Source organism: Eucalyptus grandis, chromosome 3 (assembly GCF_016545825.1).
Source record: "Eucalyptus grandis isolate ANBG69807.140 chromosome 3, ASM1654582v1, whole genome shotgun sequence".
NCBI classification, from domain to species: Eukaryota; Viridiplantae; Streptophyta; class Magnoliopsida; order Myrtales; family Myrtaceae; genus Eucalyptus; species Eucalyptus grandis.
In genome coordinates this window covers 23,297,149-23,318,237 of record NC_052614.1, presented here as the reverse complement: position 1 = coordinate 23,318,237, position 21,089 = coordinate 23,297,149, and the positions used below count along the sequence as shown (strand labels likewise).

The following is a 21,089-nucleotide window of genomic DNA, read 5'->3' as shown; positions in this document are numbered from 1 at the left end:
GGAGCTGGGTATGTGGGCTAATGATGCAGAACATGAGACATCCAGTGTCCTGAGCTTCTTTAGAGAACCAATTGATTTGGGTAATTCTTCAATCGCTGTAAATTTTAAGTGCAGTTCAGTCAATGATTCTAATTGTCCAATTGAGTATGGGATTGCTCCCAATGAGCTGCATCTTGATAATAGCAAGCGCTGCAATGACATGAAAGAGCCTATGGAGCTTGGAAGTTGAGCAAGCTTGTCGCATCCTGTTAGGTCAAGAAGTGATAGAGATGCTAGATCCCCTATGGAATTGGGTATGTGGGCTAATGATGCACAATGGGAGACATCAAGTGTCCTGAGCTTCTTTAGAGAACCAATTGATTTGGGTAATTCTTCAATCGCTGTAAATTCTAAGTGTAGTTCAGTCAATGATTCTAATTGTCCAATTGAGTCTGGGATTGCTCCCAATGAGCTGCATCTTGATAATAGCAAGCACTACAATGATACCAGAGAGCCTATGGAGCCTGGAAGTTGAGCAAGTTTGTAGCATTCTGTTAGGTTAAGAAGTGACAGAGATGCTAGATCGCCTATGGAGTTGGGTATGTGGGCTAATAATTTACAATAGGAGGCATCAAGTATCCTGAGCTTCTTTAGAGAACCAATTGATTCAGGTAATTCTTCAATTCTTGTGTAAAGTAGGTCTAGCTTAGTTAATGACACAAGGGAGGCTAAGGATTTTGGAAGTTGAGTAAGTAGTTGACAATTTGAGGCATCTAGAGTCTCCAGCTTCGTCAAACAACCTCTTGAAATAGGAATCTCTTGTATCTTAGTGTTCTTTATTCGAAGCTCCCTCAATTTTTCCATTTTGCCTACTCCTCGAGGTAACTCCTCCAATTTCTCACAACTTCCAACATTCAAGGAGACGAGAGTCTTGACGCCCTCGACAGAAGGATGAATCTCTTCTAGATGCTTACAACATTCAAGATTCAAAATCTCCAAGCTCTTGAATGCGGACAAGTCCGGGATTGTTCTCAAAGTACAACACTTGAGATTGAGAACTTTGAGTTCGGTTGCCATCTGAAAGAAAGAGAAGATACCACCGTCAGATTGGACAAAAATACCAATGCTCCATTGCTCCTTCACAGTTGTTTTATTTAATTTTAACGGTCCTTTTCAGTAGTATTTTGGCTAACCAACGTATAAATGTTTTAAAGCATATCATTGCAAAGAGAATGTTAGAGATGTATAAGTGCTAACCAGAATTATTTGCGAATAACATTTGATAGAAAATATCATTTTTAGTTTTTCGAAGTTATGGTGATGCAATTATTTATTGATTAGCGATATCCAAAGTTTATTATAAAAAATAAATGGCTACTTTATTTATGGAAAAATAGTTTAAATGCTATATGTACAAGATATAAAAAAGGTTATAAATATTTAAATGCAATGGGAAGGATAATTTAATTTCTCATATAAAATTACTACATTATAATTGTGTTGTACGGTGACTTCCACAATAAAATATTATAATAAATAAATATTGTGTGCAACAAGTCAGAGTAGTTCATAAATTATTCCCATTACTCTAAAAGTAACAATAATTTAAAATTTTAGTATGTATGTAAAAAAAAAAATCACTGCAAGGAAGTTTTTTTTTTTTCCCTCCATGAAAGAAGATCCATAAATACATATAACAAGAATTGCTAAAAAGACATTTTTGCCTGGGGAGAAATTAACTAGAAGCCATAACAATTTAGATTAAAGTTAAGTTGGCACAGGATTGATAGCTATTAATTAATATAGTTAAAAATAATTAGTATGTCCAATGGTAAGCATGATTGGTTGTTAAGATATTAAGGGGCAAAAGCTTCTAGCATTTAAGTGCCTAAAATTCCACTTATGCTTAGAGGAAAATCCATAATACGAGGATAGATTTTCAGAAGAAATAAAGGCGAACTTGGTGCAATTAGATTCATCGACAACATGTCATTATTTGTAGGAGATACGCCTTATCTGCGTCTTACCTTTAGTGGATCCCATCCTCCCCAATCCTCCCTAATCTTACCACCCGATAGATCAAGAACGATTAACTTCTTCGGGCGAAAGATGGCTGCTTCAAGATCCAAGCAACAGCTTGTCCATTCAAGCCATCTTAATTTAGGAAGCAAGTTCTGAAAATCTCCGGTGAGATTCGCACCATTCGTTCGAAGGAACCTCAAGTTAGTCAAGTTTTTAAATCTTTCACCTGTGTAGGTTTCTCCCATAGGAAGACAAAGGGCCTCAATCTCACTAGTGCCCTGCAATTAGGAAACGTTATAAATCGTAATGTTGAATGATGGGATGAGACCAACTGTATATAAGAAAAGATGTATTGACTTCAAATTTGTTGTCATACTATTCTGATGTAGTTCTCACCTTTGACTTCATGACATGACAGGTTATGGTTGCATATTATTTATCTAATCTATGTAAAAGTTTGAAGCTCATGAGGTGTTCTCCTGAATTTTCCTCTTCCAATTATGCAATTCACAATTTGCACCTTTTAAATACCCAAAAGGTGCATCCTTTGAAAATTACAATAGAAGCCATCTCTTCATGCATACACTAGTTCAAATATATCTATCAAATCTCATGCCCTTTTATCTAGGAAACAACAAAATCCTAACTCATATCCTTTATATGAGAAACAACACGGCTGTTGCAATTTGAACACATCTATCAAACTTGCCATCATAACATCTATCAATACTAAAGAATTCCAATTGTAGAATCCCCCTCATTTTCTTATGTATCTTGTTTGCAATTCTCTATAGCACAATGAAAAAGAGGATTCCATCCCAAGAAGTATGAATGTGTTTTACATTCTTTTCTTATGATGTGTTTTGTTTCTTCAATGAGTGTTTTTCATTGTATACAGAAGAAAACATATACCGGATGTTATATAAATGGTTTGTTACTTCTCTTTTTATTACTACAAATGTTTGATGCTATCTTTTCATTTCGTGTTGATTTTGTTACAGAGAAATAGCAGTCGTCTAATCTTTTGATCAAGTTTCCCATGGATTAATAATATCTTGCTAATAGATAAATAGGACATGAAGATTAATTACATTATGTCAATATTAATTCTGTGTGAGCACGTCGCTGTGAAGTTGTTTAGTTTTCTTACTTATTATCATTCGTTGTAAGTGTAAAGCTATTTTATCACTTAGATATAAACTTTGAGGTTTTTTATGTAAAAAACAGGTCATGTATGTATAGTTAAAATATTTAACTTCCAAGTTTAATAAGTATCATGTTAAAAAATTAGGGTTAATATAACGAAAACCTCAAACTAATATATCTATAACAAATTTACTCCAAACTAATTTTTGGGTCATCAAAAGCCCCAAACTAATACATCTATAATAAATTTATCCCTAAATTAATATTTGTGTTACCAAAACTCTCAAACTGATACATTCGTAACATATTTACCATCTATTAACTTCTGTCAAATTTTATCGTGAAATTACTGAGCTGAATGACACATGACAATAACTCAATTGACATTGAAAATTCATATTAGTTTAGGGTAAATTTATATCAGTTTGGGATTTGTGATGACGCAACTATTAGTTTTCATTAAATTTATTGTCAAATTATTAAGGTAAATGACAAGTGACAGTTGAGTTTGTTATACCAATTTGGGATTTTACGTTCCGTTTGCCACAGTTTACAATTTTTGTGATTTTTTTGTGGTATGAATCCAATTTAGTGGATGGTATATTTGTTACGAATTTACCAGTTTAGGGTTTTTTGCAGTCGAATAAATTAATTTGGGGTAAATTTGTTATAAATGTACTAGTTTAGGGTTTTTTATAGTCGTCAAGGTAAATTTGTCATAGATGTACCAATTTGGGGCTTTTCATAGTCAAAAAATAATTTTAGGTAAATTTGTCACATGTGTACCAGTTTGAGGTTTTTAGGGTATTAACCCATTTTTTTGTTAGGCTCCTTTGATTTTTCATACTTCTTATTATTATTATTATTATTATTATTATTATTATTATTATTATTATTATTATTATTATTATTATTATTATTATTATTATTATTATTATTATTATTCTACAAACATTTCTCTTATTCTCGAATTCAAAACAGAAGTACCCCTCGATTAGTGTCATTGACTTTATTGTTGCATGAAAAGACATTTCTCATCAAAAATGACATTAAACAAATAGTAAATCATTTATATTTGGGAGAAGTATCAAAAAGTTTCAAACATCTTGCATTGGTATCAATTTAATTATGAACTTTTTAGTTAGAATAATTTAGTCATAAACCCTTTTATATTTGTACTAATTCAGTCCATCGATAATTTAGACTGGAAATTAGTGACGTGGACGCTAGTGATCCTATGTGGTGTTGCCGACACTAAAGTGGACATTTTAAAATGAATTTTTACTAATTTTTCGATTTTTATTTTATTTTTTTATTTTTATCCTTTTTCTTATTTTTCCTTTATCCCCCCATTTTCCCTTTCTTTGGACTATGGCCATTGTCAACAACCGGCCAAAAGTGGGGCCGGCAAGGGCATCGTGGCCCTCGCAGGATCTGGCAAAGGTGAGACCCTTGTGGCCTGGGTGAGGGCAACCCTTGCCAGACTCGACAGGGGCGGTTGAGGGGTGACCTCACTAGAGGCCGTGAGGGTGACCCTGCCAAATCCAATGAGGGTGGACCCTGGCTAGACTTGGCAAGGGCCACCTCGTCCAGTCCACAAGGGTCTCACCCTTGCTAGATTCGGCGAGGGCGACTGGGTCGGCTTTTGCCTATGGCCGACGACCGTGGCTAAACACCGGCTATGGCTGGAACTAGCCACAGTCCAAAGAAAGGGAAAAGAAAAGGAAAATTTTTAAAAATAATAAAAAATCAACAAATTAGTAAAAAAAATTATTTTAAAATGTCCACATCAGCACCAACGATGCCACGTGGGGTCACTAGTATCCATGTTACTGACTTATGGCTTAAATTGGCTAGATGGATTGTATTGGTACCAACGTAAAAATGTTTAGGGTTAAATTGGTCAAATTGAAATGTTTATGATTAAATTGATACAAATGCAATAGGTTTAAGATTTTTTAGGTACTTTACCTGACAATTTTTGTAATGTAAACTTGTGTAAGAAAAATCTCAGATTAGCTGCAATACTCATTAAGAGAGAGCGACATCCTAATTTCCAATAATGTCAATGAAACGACACGAGGACGATAATAATAGAAGAAGGTTCTTTGTTCACTAGAGCAAGCACTAAGTAGAGGACCAATGTCACTTTGATAGTAGAACATGGACAAAGGGAGCAAAAGAAGAGACAAGGTTACCTTATCTTCCTCTAGCATTTCCAAGGTTTTTTCGGAGTCCCATAACCTGCTGCGATTTTGAGGCTTCTTCATGTCTTCCTTGCGGACAATTTGCCGACCAAGATCTCGCAATTGATCATGCATTATGAGCTCACGATTCTCTCCAACTTTTATTAATGACCTTGATCTCAATACTCCAATTCCTTTCGTTAGGTAAAATTCACAAGCATTCCACATGTAGGATGCAATTCTCCAGTCAATGCCAATAAAGAAACAAGCAATATCCAAAAATATTTGTTGTTCTTCATATGTTAATGCATCGTAACTTATTTTTAGCGTGTCTTGCACTTGCTCTTTAGGGACATTTTTTAACTCTTTAATCGTATCTTTCCATACTCCTTGATGTTGACCGTGCAAAAATGAACCTATAATTATAAGAGATAAGGGAAGTCCTCCGGTGGTAGACACAACTTTGTTAGTGAGTTTCTCAAATTCACTTGGAGGAGCGTCATTTCGAAACGCATATCTACTAAACAGAATCAAAGAATTATCCATATCCAGTTCCTTGTGCTCATGTTTGTAGCTCACATTTGCATTCTTAAGAATACTTTCATCTCTGGTGGTAATAATGATCAAACTTCCTGGAGAAAACCAATTATGACTTCTGGCTAAATAATACAGATGTTTATCAGAATCCACGTCATCAAAAAGAATCAGCACTTTCTTACTTTTCAATGGATGAGAGGTACTTAATCCCTGCATCCTTATCACGAACTTGATCTTTTTTCTTCAGGATATCATTGATTAAGCTATTCTGCAAGTGCTCAACACCGTCCTTATATTTTTCTCTAATGTCAGCAATGTAGCTACGATATTTGAATTTATTTGAGAGCTTCTTATAGATGGTTTTAGCAATAGTTGTCTTACCAATGCCTCCCATTCCATGGATGCCAACAAATAGGGGGCATGAGAATTATTAGCTACAGATTTCATAACCTTCTCCACATGACTATCAATTCCAGTCAAATTCTCAGGAGTATCCAACTCAAACTTTTCAAACAGCTCATTTAACACTTCTTGAACAACCGAGTTCACCAATTCTCCTTCAGGCCTGTCAAATGTGACAAGAGTTCAAATACGTTGCAACAATAATTTCATATTGCTTATTTAATGAGAATAGAGTAATAAATAAATCTATGTATAAATCGAAAAACTTCAAGAGTTGTTTTTGTCACTACTCCATACATTATCTTATATACTAAGACTAAACTGAGAAATGCTAGCGGTTGCTTCATGTAGCACGCCTCATACCATTATTAGGCAAACGTAATATATTGAATAAAGAAGAAATTTGAGGGTATCGCTATTGAATCTTGAATATTGTATATATTATGGGTTGAAATTATGTTTTAAACCTGCTGCTACTAAAGATATTAGTATGAAGTGGATGTGACTTTGAAAACTTTCTGGAGTGGTTGAATAAGCAAAAATCCAATAAGTCTGCCTCGTTTGAGAGTTCAACCATCAGTCAATAAACAAGTCGCAACTTTTTATACAAGAGGAATCCAAGTCCTATAATACCAATCTAGAAAGTTGCTTAGAGTACTATATTATGGACTTCTTGAATACAATTGGGGGGATTTCTCCTTATTTGCTCAATTGTACATGCTTACAAGATTCTACGCGTGTTTCTATATATCATGTGTACGTTATTTTCCATTTGAGTATCTATGTTTAATGATTTTAGTCAATCTGATATTGATATTATTGGAAAGTAGAAGAATAATTTTTCCCCAAAATGAGAACAACGCTTCAATTTATGCAGGTGTATGAGATAGAAGTTATGTGTTGAAGATAGGAAAATGCGTTGAAAAGTTACAAGTATATAATAAAGATAATCTTTTTTTTTAACTTTTTATATTACCTTTCTTGTATATAATCAATCAAATATTTCTTCTGTAAAAATGAGTTTAATGGCAACCAATTATCGACTTGGGATAAGTACATTGAAAGTCCTAAAACTTGTCACAAAAGTGCAATTTAATCCTAAAAATTTTAACAGGTGTAATCAAGTCCTAAAACTTATCACGAAAGTGTAACTTTCTAAAACTTGTCAAATTGATTCGATCAAGTCCTTATATTGATTGCATATTTTGAAGATTTTAGGACTCGATTGCATTTTTATAATAAGCTTTAGGACTTAATTGTACTTTTTAAAAGTTTTAGGACTTGATTACATTTTCGTAAAAAGTTTTAGAACTTGATTGCACTCTTTAAAAGTTTTAGAACACAATTACATTTTCATAACAAGTTTTAGAATTTTTATTACACTTATCCCTATCGACTTTAATGATTTAACAAATGTAATTTGCGAAAATACAGAATTATGGCTTTGACAATCACATGCACGGCATATGAGGTTACGAGCTTCAAATTGAAACCACCAATAAGTTGTACCATTAATCTCAAACGAATTTGAAATTAGAAAAGTTAGTGTTGAAGATTAACGTAGTTTATACTTCAAACATGAAAAAAAGAAGGGCACTATGTTATAAAATCTTTGGATATAAGAGTAAAAAATTATTTGAAAAATCTTATATTATTCAAGCGAATGGGATCCTTACAATGAAATCTAATATTAGATTGGTCAATATCATTAAAGTAACTTTTAAAAAAGAATAACTCATGGAACTCATGCATCGCAGATATTACTGCTGGCAAGATCTTACAGCTTTTTCATTATTAGAAAGAAAACCCAAAAGAAAGAAAACGACGCAGACAGGAATACAACTAGTAAACATCCACCTAAACTAAAAGAAAGTACAGAAAATTCTGGAGAAAATTTTTACCCCGTGACTGGCCACCCTTTCAAGCCGCTGACGTCAGTGAGTGCTTTCTTCCATTTCTCCAATCTCATTGGGTCGAAACCCTCATCGAGCAAACAGCCCTCATACTCAAGGAACGCATCTCCAAAATCTCCAGTTTGATCTCGCACGTGTGATGGTTGCACTTTGTAGAATATAGGCAACACTATATGCTCCGTCTTAAATTGGCACTCCATCATTCGAACCAATTCATTTAGACACCAATTACTTGTACCATAATTCACGGAGAGAACGGGAATCGAGATCTTACTATTCTCAATGGCTGCAAAAAGATCTGGGCCGATCTTCTTGCCTTGGTGGAGTTCGTTATTGTCTCTGAAAGTAGAGATTCCAGCGTCAATGAGCTTATGGTAGAGGTGACCGGTGAAGCTATTTCGAGTATCTTTACCGCTAAAGCTCAAAAACACGTCGTAATAGTTTCCAGACGATTCGGTCGACGAACTAGATACACCATTGGTAGTTTCTATTGGAGTCGAACTAGATACACTAGAATTAGTTTCCGTCGGTGTAGTCAACGAATCACATGTGCCAGTATCAGAATTTTCTGCATTTCCATGCACATTAGCTTTCTTCTTATTGAGGAAATAGAACGACGCGAGCCCAAGGAGAAGGATTAGTGCCACGAGCTCGACGAAAGAATGCCCCAAAATAAGACGATGCATTTCGTCGTTGCTCCGACTTCGCACTTGATCTTTGCTTTCAAGTCCAACAGAGAAGAAAATCAGAATGCCTCTCAAGAAACACGAGATGCCTTCTTAATCCCCATGGTCTCTTCCTTGGATTGATTTATATAGTCAAAAACAGCTTGTAACCGTAATCGCACCAAGAAGTCAAACTTGTCAAGCTGCATGTACAAATAATTAATTCATTCACCGGAAAACAGAAACCACATACTTAGACTTATTGTCTTGACGTGGCGGAAATCTCAATGCACAGAGAATCCAAGATAGTACATATCCTGGTAGCAGACAATATGTGAGGAAATTTCGATGCGGGAGTAAAGAAAAGAAATTAAACCAAATATAAATAGACAACTGCTGTTAAAATTTCAATACACTTGAAATGAAGAGAGAGACTCAGGATGAGACTGTGACATGGATTTACCGGAGAAGATGAAAAGTGGAGAGAGAGAGAGAGAGAGAGAGAGACGGGGCTTTGTCCGGTCTAAGTCCAAATTAAAATAATATATGAATTGGCCAGATCTGCACACATGACTAGCAATGACTAGAGTCGGTGCATTTTTTCCAGACAAGTGGTCAAAATAGATAAATACATACAATGGGGTGAGGGCACGCTCCGCCTAGTGGATGCACGGTTGAACTATTTTTCTTTTGTTATCTATTTTCCATCAGAAAAAGGCATTTTGTTTAATATATATTAACGCTCTTGATCCCTCTTAGGAATTTTGCCCTCTCACTTTGAGCCTGTTACATATTGTAGTATCAAATAAATAAACTTCTAATGGATGTAAACTCCAAATTGATCTATTAAACTTATTCCTCAAATCTACGAAATGGACATGTTTATGCAATATTTTAATTAACTTCAAAAAGTCAACATATCAGCACATTTTCCAAGAAAATTGAAATTCCTACACATTTTAATACGAAAATGAAAGTTTATATTCTCATGGTTAAGTTGAAAGTTTAGGACATTTGTAATAGCATGTGGAAAATTGAAGATTCTCTTGAATATTAGGCAAAAGTGATACGCAAAAAATTCACTTTTTCCAAAAATGATTTTTTAAAAGAAAATGAAACCGTATAGATTCCCACGCTTCTATAACATCTACTCTTATAAAATGTGTTTATTCACTTGCTAAATGTTAAATTATGATTTGGTCATATCTTGTTACACCTCGAACTCCGGGCGCGCACACATCCCTCGGCCGTCGATTAAAAATGCAACGTCTCAAGATGCGTTGCCAATCCATTCTTTTTTTTTTTTTTTCCAATTAAGCACATGCGGAAACGAATTAAATACACAGCCGGCTAATCAACAAACATAGGGATAGTAACTAGGAACAACAAATTCATTTATCAACTGTTAACCCTAGGAAGTTTAATACTTACGGGCCTCTCTACAGCCACTTCCTATCAACCTTCTCAAAACAATCCGAGACTAGGGTCAACCTACTTTACTAACAACAGGGCCCGCCAAAAGGTGTCGCCTCTTGCGCCCACCACATCCACTCTCAGCAGACCTCTGCGCTACAGTCCTGGAAATGGTTAACCCACGATGAGGTAAGATAAAAATCTTAGCGAGTCAAAACCTTAAACTCTGATTAGGATGCAAATTTGCCTCAAATACGGTCCTAAACACGCACCATACAGAACTTACCTCACCTTGGTACATATCTGCACATTAGTATATCAAATATGCCAATATAATATCACAAGCACAATTAATAACCGAAACACTTCATTTTCATATCTTAAACAATCACATGAGTTCCGATTATAAGGTAAAATCATTATGACATGTCTCATACTATATCACACAATTTTGCCCCATAATCAGGCGCAACTATTGCATCCACTCAGGTTTGTTCCAGTTATTACGACCCAATGGCCACGGCCAACTCAATAGTCAGCGATCATTCGGACCCCTGCTGGGCATCCGATAAAAATCAGGCATTGTCCCGCCCCATCGAGCACAATATCGTCAAGAACCCCCACCTAAACGGCATTCCACACAGAAGCATTGGTCCGGCCTCCACCATGACTGACTTTCGAACCCTCGCTAGGCATCCGATAGAATCGGGCATCGTCCCCAAACTCCCGTTGGGAGACGGATTCAATTACGTGACCACACGCGTGCGCACTTGGCCAAGAACACCATACTTTGCACTCAAATACTCCGTGTTCAAATAATGGACTTGACCACTTTTCACCGTATTAAAACTCATCCCGGTAATAGTCGTGCGTGGTCACACTTTTAAATCGAACCATCAAATTGGTACACTCCCAGTTTAAAACTCCACGATTTTATCTAATACATAAAATTTGACTTAAAAACCCGACACCTGGCATTTTTCCATCCAAAAGCCCATAAAACCAAGTTTTGTAGTAATAATCAATCACCAGCACCAAGCACTCAATTGCACATATAAGCCATCAAATTCACATATAAATCCATCATATAGCCAAGAACACCCAAATCTCTTTTTAAAAATAAACTTAGTAACTCTTTTTTTTTTTTTTTTTTTGTTCAAACATTCCAAAATAAATTCGTACGGGGTCACGTATTTGAAATTAAGCCGCCAAACTTTGCACGCATCTAGTATAAAACCTCATTGTTTTATTGAGCACATAAAAATTGGCGTCCAAACCCGACACCATATTTCTTTTCTAATTTCTTTTCCAACCACCCTCTTTTGAAAACAAACCTTAGTAACCCTCTCTCTTTTTTTTTTTTTTTTTGTTCAAAACGTTTAGAAATAAATTCATAGGTGCTCACGTACTCAAAATTAATCCATCAAACTTTGCACGCACCTAGTTTAAAACCTCATTGTTTTGTTGAGCAAATAAGTTTTGGTGTCCGGACCCGACACCTCATTTATTTTCTATTTAATAGTCCATAAGGTCACCTTTTACAATAACAATAAACAACCAACAAAGATAAATCAATTTCATGATGTCACACATAAGTTCTCAGCATGCCACAAGTCAACCCAATCACAGAATATACTCTTTCCAGCAGGCAAAACACCAAGAACAACCACTAGACCACAACCAGTCCTAATTGGCAGAAACGGGTCTACTCACGCGTCTATAGAATTAATTCCAAAAACCTAACCAAACGAGTTCATAAAATTCTCAAATTCAACTATGTTATAAAGGACACTTAATTTTTTTTTTTTTAATGGGGACACCTTGATCCAAATCCTTCTAGAATGAGAGAAGTAAATCACCCAAACTGTTACAAAAACCGTGTCTGTGTCCAGAAATTCTATTTTCCAAAATTAGTTTGGTTCGAGATCCAAAACTTGTCAATTTGATATGAAATTTGACTATTTTAAACTAAAAGATGTGATGAAAAACTTTTGTGAAGAAACTCTTTGGAAAATCAAACCCTAAGAGTTGATAAAAATCCTTTGAACACCAAAAGATCACTGTTTCCAGCACAATCCGAGATTCTATTTTGCAAATAACAAAGCTGAAATCTCATTCTTTTAAATCTCTAAAATCTTGAGTAAAATATATATCATAGCTGAAAATGTCTAAAACATTTCTCAAGAAGGAATCAACCTCAAAATCATAACACATTTCGATCCACAAAAATGGCAAACAATGAGCATCCAGTAAACTGATCCGGGAGAAATCCACTAAATTAAGGTAAACCACCTTCATTAGTGCTAATCTAACCAATTAGATTAACATTAATATATATTAAGGCTAATCTCACTTAATACTAATTTAACTAAGCTAATGATCACTAATCTAACCCCATAAGCATAATTAACAACCTAATCAAGGATTAAGGAGTTAACTCACCATATTAGGATGGTGGCAAGCTCATGGCGACGGCAACGCGATGACAGTGAGGACCCGAGACTACCATGACTCACACGGAGGCTCAATCGAGGCTGAAAACAGCCCTACAAGCCTTCAGCCAAGGCTAGTGCTTTCTGGACAGAGGTGACGGAGCTGCTGGACACGGCTGTAGTGATGCGGCCAAGGAGCTCCGGTGGCACTGGAATGAAGGTGGCGGGCTGATGGAGTGGTGCTGGTTGTGTGGCAGCAGAAGGAAAGATGGAGGGGAATGAACGTGAAAAGAAATGAAGAGAAGAGGAAGAGGAAGAAGAGGGAGAAGAAGGGCTGTTCTTTGCTGGGGAGGCTGAACGTGCGTGACGGAAGGGGGCGGAAGTTTGTGCGTGAGATAGAGTGAGGAAATAGGGGAGAGAGAAGAGAGAGCTAAGAAGTAAAGGCAAGCACCAATCAACACCCTTGAGCAAATATCTAGCCATCATCACATGCCGCAAAAGTATTCAGCCCATCCAATGGAGAATTTGCTCTCATTTCACCCAAATTAAGCCATTTTGGTGTAGATAAATATGCCATCCTTCAGCCACTAAGTCAAAGCATCATCCAATGAGAGATTTTCCTTCATTTGCACATCAAAACAAGCCTTTTTGGTAGCTAATTAACCCCCTTCAGCAGCCCATACGAATTTCCCTTCAATTTTTCACCAACCAAACCAAATTGGTGGCCAAAAATCCAACTAAGGTTGCCCATCCGAATTTCCATAATTCCTTTTTGTCGAATTTGATTTTTCCGCAAATTTCCAGGCTCGACGGAAATTTCTCAAAAGATGAGACGAGGTCCTAAAAATAAATCGTGACACGCTCGAACGTCCAATTTCTAAAACCAAATTCAATTTTGAGGTTAAAATCAACCGAATGCAATTTTAGTATGACCTAACCTATCAAGTAGCTTTTAGGGATTTTAGTGCGTTTGACCTGTAATCGATAATTTCCGATCCACGTTTGTGCATCTTCGAATCGTAGACAACTCTTAGTTGTCGTAAAAATCGTAAGGTTTCAATTATGTGTACTGAGTGCACTATCGATAGAAAATCGGATTATAGCCATTCGACGCAAATATCGCAATCGTGTGGAACCACCCGCAATTTGACTACGTGATTCCATTGAATCTACCTATATTCGTTTACTAATCAATTTATAATGGAGTCGTATTGATCTTTGCCGATTATTATAGTCGAGCAGTCGATTTCCAATCGCATTCTCTAGTCTACCTTGTTTATGTCCTTTAACGGCTTCACCTAATAGATTAATCAACTCATGAGGGGCTAGCTCATAGTAAATTGACCATAGGCACATCGACGAAATGTCCATTTCATATTATCGGGACTGGGTCAAAATTCAAGATGTCACATATCTCTTTATCAATTTTAGTATACTTATTATCATTACCCGTAAATAACCTGGACTTATTTCTCCAACTTTAATGTTGAGAGCGTCTGCTTATCAGTCTTGGTCTCAATCGGAAAACAATAGTTTTATAAGTATTAGTTTAAGGGTAGAAAATCTGCATATAAAGCCTTTGGACAAAAAAACGAAATTGATCTATTCTACTTTTAATTAAATCTACGATATGGATATCCTTTTGCAATATTTACATTAACTTGATAAATTTGAAAGTCAGGACATTTTTTAAGAAAATTACGATTCCATGACATTTTAATAAATAACTAAAAGTTTATAGTCCCCATTATAATGCTGACAGTTCAGGACATTTTTAATAGCAAGTGAAATGTTCAAGATTCTCTAGAATATAGCTTAAAGAGATCTGAAAAATTCATTTTTTCTAAAAATGTCTTTTTTATTTGAAATAAGAAATGAGGACCGTCCAAATTTCCATGCTTGTATACTACATATTTTCATAAATCTATTTATTTACTTGTTAAATGTTAAATTATATTTTTGTAGAATAAAAATGTTAGTTCTGATGCTAGGAGTCAATTTGTTGGTGGAAAACCAGCAGCATTGTATAATCATGGCCAGAAAGCATGATGGCCTCCACTGCGGGTGGTTTTCCTTTTCTTTTTCCCTTCTTTAAACTCTTCTTATTAGGTTCTCTGGGTTTGATTGCCATCACAAGGCAGTCATGGACACCGGTAAACTAATGGAAGGCATCAACAAGTACCCGACAGTGCTTAGACTAGGGAATGTCGGTGGGCGCAGATTGAGTGTGGTCCAACGACCACTTGCGGAAATAAAAATGGCTCGACCCCTCCCACTACATCGGATGGTAAGTTCGCGTGGTTAAAGTTGGTAGCTAAGCTCTTGAATAGATCAAATAGATAAATAATAACTTGAAGATTATGACGCGGAATGGTATCGCATGATTATATCTATGCTCATGAAATACTGCAGATGCCTTAATGCTATGGAATGCTTTGATGTCTCCTTTTGTACGTCCAGCCCGTTCGAACCCATTTGGTGGGTCCTTTTGGATGCCACTTGCACCTGCACTCAAATGATTACGATGGTTTCACAATTCCATTTTGCTCTTTTGCTTTAAAGAAAAGTTCCACGTTCAGAAACATTTGAATTAGCAGATTTTCACGTCGTTGGGACCAGTTGAGGGTGCCCTAGCTGCATTTGCGTTGCGAGGCAGTCATAAGACAGTTACCGAATGAATTAGAAAAAAAGTATTGGTGGGTTCGTAAGCTTGAGGGTCGGCTTTGTTTTACAGCCACAACATAATTGAAGTTTAGTGGGGTAATGAGTAATAATTGAAAGTTTAGGATCCACATATTGCCAGCAATTTTAATATAAAAAAAAAACGCCATCAATTAGAACATTTTAAATGAAACGGTGAAAGCACTGTCATCTTACAAATTCCCATTGCGGATCCATGGAAGATATTGGAATTGTGGTCTCCAATCATTTATCAAACGTTGCTGGGCCGATAAAGAAAATCATCTATCAAATTGTGGCCAGAAGAATCATTTATAAAGGAGACTATCAATATAATTAGGAAAAATTTCAAATAAAGGCTTGAAGTGTTTTTATTTTCTCAAATAAAGATTTGAAGTGAATATTATTTTAAATAAGAGTTTGAAGTGCTATCATTTTCTTAAAAAGTGCATAAAGTGGATATTATTTCAAATAAGGACCTGAAGTAATTATTTTTGTTTCAAATAAAGACTTAACTTTCCGGTTGGTAAGGACATTTTCGTCGTTTATATATTTTTAAATTTTTTCCTTTTTTTCCCTTTTTTTTTTTTTTTTTCTGTTTTTGGTTTTTCTTCCTTCTTCATTGGTGGCCAGATGCCCGAAGAGGGCTAGGCGATGTTACCCTCGCTAGCCACAAGCAAGGAACGATGTCGCACACTAAGGGAAGCCAACCTCGCCGAGATGGGCGAGGGTCGCCTTGCCAATGGTCAACGAGGGACAACCTTACCTAGGCAAGGCGACCCTTACCCCGAGGAGGCCACCCTCGCCGGATCGGCAAGGATTGCTATGCCCGCAACCGCCGGTCCTTACCAGTGGCCGATGAGGGTCGGGTGAGGGTCGTTGAGCCCTCACTAGCCCTTGCAGTAGTTGTCGCCCTTCATTGGAAAGAAAAGAGAAAAAATTAAAATTAAAATTGCATTTGGATAAAAATGCCCTTTGACTTGTAGGAATATTTAGCCGAAGCTAAAGAACTGGTGAGTCAGACCTTTATTTAAAATAACATTGTTAACTTAAGACTCTTATTTGAAACAAATATAGTCATTCGGACCCTTATTTGATATAAGAGTCACTTCGAATTTTTATTTAAGAAAATGATGATACTTCAAATCTTATTAGGAAATTTTTTAAATAATTAATGACATCGAGTGTCTGCGACTGCGTTGAAAAGACAAAATACGAAAAGAAAAAGAGGAGAGGAGAGGATTTTCTTGCTTTTGCATCGAAGCTGGGTGGAAGACGAAGCTTCTAGGAAGCTTCGCGCTAAAATGCCGTGCGTCCCGCATTGGAAATTTGTATTTTCGTTTAAATTATTTTTGTGAATATATTTTAGGATTTAAATAGTACACGGTTCGTCATCAAGGGTGGATCAATGATTGACCTACTGTCAATCCATACGCGAAGAATTTACGTCTCAAGCCTCTTAATGGGAAACTGCAAAGAAGTATCCCGGAACGGGCGGTGTCGAGGAGGGGGACAGTCCCATTCGCCCCCCTAAAACTGACCATGTTTCTAGAGGCCAACCTGAGATCTTTCCACACGAGACACGATTGACGTGACATAATATAATTAATTGGAGTGTACCGAAAAAAAAAAACTTTAGACAAGCGCCACTTGATTCCGGGGCCGTCATTGGCGAATTGGCGAGTGATCTAGTTTTTAAAGCGGAGGCGAGGCCCTTTTCAGGCTTGTGACAGATTTTAGAAGTTCATAGCATGTGATTAAATCGGCCTGTTATAGAAAGAACCGGTACCTAGGGACCCATCTTTTTTCTTTTCTTGAAACTTCTAACCTCAAATTTTTATCAAACCTAAATAATGAAATATCATAATTCTATTAATATTATTGAATTTTACAAAGTCAAATCAATTTTTGCTAAAAAGAAGTTTGTGTCTTAAATCCTCTTATTCCAAAATAGTCGATTCTATCACAGAACCGGTTTGATGACAGCATTAAAGCATTTCTTGGGGGACCTCGACCCATCGCTCACGGCGAAACTGGTCCGAGAGAATCCGTGGATAATTTTGTGAAGAAGCAAAAGTCACAATGAAAAGGAAATAAAGCTAAAAAACAAAGAAAAAGAAGGAGGATGGAGGCATCCTAACGTGGAAAATTAGTCCCGCCATTGCTTTTTAGCCTGATTTTTATGTTGTCGGCAAGATGTTAGTCAAAAGATTCCCTCAAGGAAAAGATCACGACAATGCCTTGTGGTGAGTACAAATTTGTCATCATTGCTCCTTTGCCCCGTCTTTTCCCGTACCACGAAGAGTTCTTTTCGAAGTTAAATTTTATGAAAAATTCGTCACTTAGATCCTATCAAGCAAATCATTTATAAAATGGTGGCAAGAGGAATCATTTATAAAGCAAACTGTCACGATGATTTAGGATATGCATGGTAACATTTCTGTTTCTTCTAATTTCTATTTTTTGTTCTTCGAACAAAACAAGAAGTAAATCCATTGGTAAAATTTTGTTTTGGGAATAATTTCTCAATTTTTTTGGGAACAATTTTGGAATAGAAAAAAAAAAAGTAGCTTATTGCTCTTGGGAATAATTTCTAGAAATAAACCAATTTTCTTTTTTTTTTTTTATTTCTTTGTTCTCTCTCTTACTGCGGCCACCTCTAATTGCCTGGAGCCACCACCGACCAGCTGTGGGCGCCATCGGTTCTAGCCAAGCCGCCAATCGCCATCGCGTCCGCTGCTACGCTTTTTGCCGCCCGTTGGCGGCGAAGGCGGAGGCAACGCCGTCCGTCACCTCTCACCGCTAGGTGGTCGGCGATCGTGAGCAAAATAAAAAATGAATAAATACAAAAAAAAAAAACTGTTTCGTACCAAACGTACTTTTATTCTTTTTATTTTTTTATTTTTTATTATTTCAAGAAAGTATAAATTTTGTGTAATTACCAAATACGTTTTTTTTTAAATTGTTCTCAAAGAAGAAATAGAAAAGAACTATTTCTGAAAAGAAACTATTCCCCAATTAAGAATCGTTACCATGTGCACCCTTACCCACCGGTTTGATGACTAGTAGCAAAAAACCATTTCGTGTGGATCTCGACCCGTCATTCACGGCAAAGTGGCCCAAGGGAATCCGAGGAAAACACAAAGTGATAATGAAAAGGAAATAAAAAGCAAAGAAAAAAAGGTGGGTCCTCTTATCGTGGAAAAGACCTGCCAATGCTTTTCAGCATGCTTTTGTGCTGCCGCCAAGATTTTAGTCAAAAGATTCCCTCAAGCAAAAACTCATGACAAGAAATTATTCATTATTGCTCTTATTCATTCTATGCCTCGTTAATCCTACTGCTCTTGTTCCAATTACAATTCAATCACTCCTTAGAAATAAAAGAGTTAATACCACAAAAATCTCTAAATTAAGGTATATATATAATAAATATTACTATAAATTAACTTTTTGATTATGAAAAATTCGAAACTAGTAAATTTATAATGAATTTATTCTAAACTAATTTTTTGACAATGAAAACCCCAAATTGATACACATACCCAAAATTAATTTTTTGGCCAATAAAAATTTTAAACTAGTATACTTGTAGCATATTTGCCTTTTCGGATATTTTGCTGTCAAATTATTGAATCAATTTTGGGTTTTATCCTCCATTTATCATATGTGTATCGGTTTTGTGATTTTTCGTGATATTAATCCAATTTAATAAAGGGTATATTGATCACAATTGTATGAATTTGGGATTTTTTATGGTAAAAAAATTAGTTTAAAGTAAATTTGTCATAGGTGTACTAATTTTGGGTTTTTCGTAGTTAAAAATTAATTTAAGATAAATTTGTTATATGCGTACCAATTTGAGAGTTTTTTGTGACATTAACCCAAATACAAATAATGAATGAACCTAAGTTAGAACTTGAACATTGGCACAACTTGTTATTGCTAGCTAGCCTGGCTTGGCACGACACCTAACTTTGGGGGGTCGTGCCGAGCTCAAGCCCAGGAGGGTGTTGGTGTCTACTTTGGGATTTTTAATAACACAAGAAAAAGTTTGAGGTGTTGACGTCACAATGGTCATAATTGAAAGTTTTTGATGGTATGAACCCCAGTCAAAATAGATTTTGCAGCTTCAAGTTCCTACATTTCGATATGTATATATTCTTGTTGACAAAATGCTTAAAATATTTAAGAACTCATCAAACTTTTAGATGTCAAGTGTTAACCATCCTTATAGCGGACCTGAATCGTTGCAGAGTGCACCTCCATAGTTGTGCCGACCATTGATTTGAATGTGTCTAGTTGTTCTCCTCTTACTCAAGTTTCGTGGTGATGGTCCATTTGCACTTTAAGTCGTGGCTAGTATAAATGATGATCAAATAGTACATAGAATCATATTCCTGGAGATATAGAATCTTCTCCACTAACCAATATTCTAAAACGACGTTTGGCTTGCCTGAAGATATTATTCTTATTATTTTATCAACGATCACTTATGCCACAAAATTATGTCACTAATGCGTGTCAAAGATGATATATATATTCTTTTTTTTTTTTGTTTTATGCAAAGAAGTTCTTTGCTTTAGTTCTTCCCTTAGTTTCTCCTTCAAATCCCAGAAGGAAATAGTGTCTTCTCTCTTTTGTTCCTACTTTATTCTTAAAAACATCAAACAGCAATGAAACTATTATGTAGTGCCATTTTGTAGATATGGTAAGATTTTCTTTTGTTATGGTAAAAGACATGGTATGCTATGCCCATAAATGCCGCCAAAATGTTTCTTCTTGCAAATCTTCGTCTAAATCAGAAATAGTAGTTTTATTAGTCTTAGTTTGAGGGGTTTGCATCTAAAGTCTTTGGATATGAATTGATCTACGGTGTTCACTCATCAAATCTAGATACGGACATCATCCAGTGATATCTAAATTAACTTGATAAAGTTGAAAGTTGAGGATACTTTGCGAAAAAATTAAGATTTCTTGATATTATAATACAAAAATGAAAGATTATATTCCACATGATAAAATTGAAAGTTCATGACATTTTTTAATAATAAGCGGAAAGTTCAAGATTCTCTAGAAGATTAGGCTAAAGAGACTTGGAAGATTTATTTTTCCAAAAAAATTATTTTTTAAAAAGAAAATGAGAATTGTCTAGATTTCCACGCTTGTATAATATAAATGTTCATAAATCTATTTATGCACTCGCTAAATGTTAAATTATGATTTGGTCATATTACTTAATATCGATTTCAGTATACTTATTAACGTTACTTGTAAATAAACCAGAACTTTTTTTGTAAAACTTCAAATGATAAAGAGTGCATTCTTACTGCGTAGAATTTTACATCTTTATTTTTAACGGAAGTGAAAAAGAAAAATCCACGTATTGCTAGTAATTTTAATATAAAAAACGCCATTAATTAGAATACATTACATGAATCGGTGAAAGCACGTCATCTTATAAATTCCCATTGAGGATCCATGGAAAATATTGAAATTGTGGTCTTGAATCATTTATCAAAGGCTGCTCGCCAATAAAGAAAAGGATTAATATCGCAAAAAACTCTAAATTTTACAAATTTATTTTAAACTAATTTTTTGACTTCAAAAAACCTCAAATTGATACACTTATGATAAATTTACCTTTCATTAGTTTCTGTTATATTTCACCGTTAAGTTACTGAGTTAGATGACATGTCACTTAATGGATGTACCAAT

General features: G+C 35.5%; 2 protein-coding genes across 2 annotated transcripts; both read right to left on the bottom strand.

Moving 5' to 3' along the window:
- On the bottom strand, window positions 1-2,644 carry LOC120291476 (disease resistance protein RPV1-like). The gene is made up of 2 exons (XM_039308882.1): window positions 2,007-2,644; window positions 1-1,056 (listed from the first exon to the last, which is right to left on the bottom strand). The coding sequence occupies exons 1-2, from the start codon at window positions 2,244-2,246 to the stop codon at window positions 475-477; spliced, it is 822 nt and encodes a 273-aa protein (XP_039164816.1). The 5' UTR covers window positions 2,247-2,644; the 3' UTR covers window positions 1-474.
- A 3,404-nt stretch (window positions 2,645-6,048) lies between these two features.
- On the bottom strand, window positions 6,049-8,871 carry LOC120291746 (disease resistance protein RPV1-like). Its single transcript, XM_039309469.1, has 3 exons — window positions 8,174-8,871; window positions 6,252-6,435; window positions 6,049-6,138 (listed from the first exon to the last, which is right to left on the bottom strand). Exons 1-3 carry the CDS (start codon window positions 8,869-8,871, stop codon window positions 6,049-6,051), a joined length of 972 nt encoding a protein of 323 aa, XP_039165403.1.
- Window positions 8,872-21,089: the final 12,218 nt, after the last annotated feature.

Bases quoted from the DNA above. Each gene is read 5' to 3' on its own strand.
- LOC120291476 (XM_039308882.1), bottom strand. From the start codon at position 2,246: ATGGGAGAAACCTACACAGGTGAAAGATTTAAAAACTTGACTAACTTG. The intron at 1,057-2,006 runs GTAAGACGCAGA...TCTTTCTTTCAG, and splicing joins GAGGATGGGATCCACTAAAG to ATGGCAACCGAACTCAAAGT.
- LOC120291746 (XM_039309469.1), bottom strand. From the start codon at position 8,871: ATGCATCGTCTTATTTTGGGGCATTCTTTCGTCGAGCTCGTGGCACTA. The intron at 6,436-8,173 runs GTAAAAATTTTC...CACATTTGACAG, and splicing joins AAAGGGTGGCCAGTCACGGG to GCCTGAAGGAGAATTGGTGA. The intron at 6,139-6,251 runs GTAAGACAACTA...GAGCACTTGCAG, and splicing joins CCATGGAATGGGAGGCATTG to AATAGCTTAATCAATGATAT.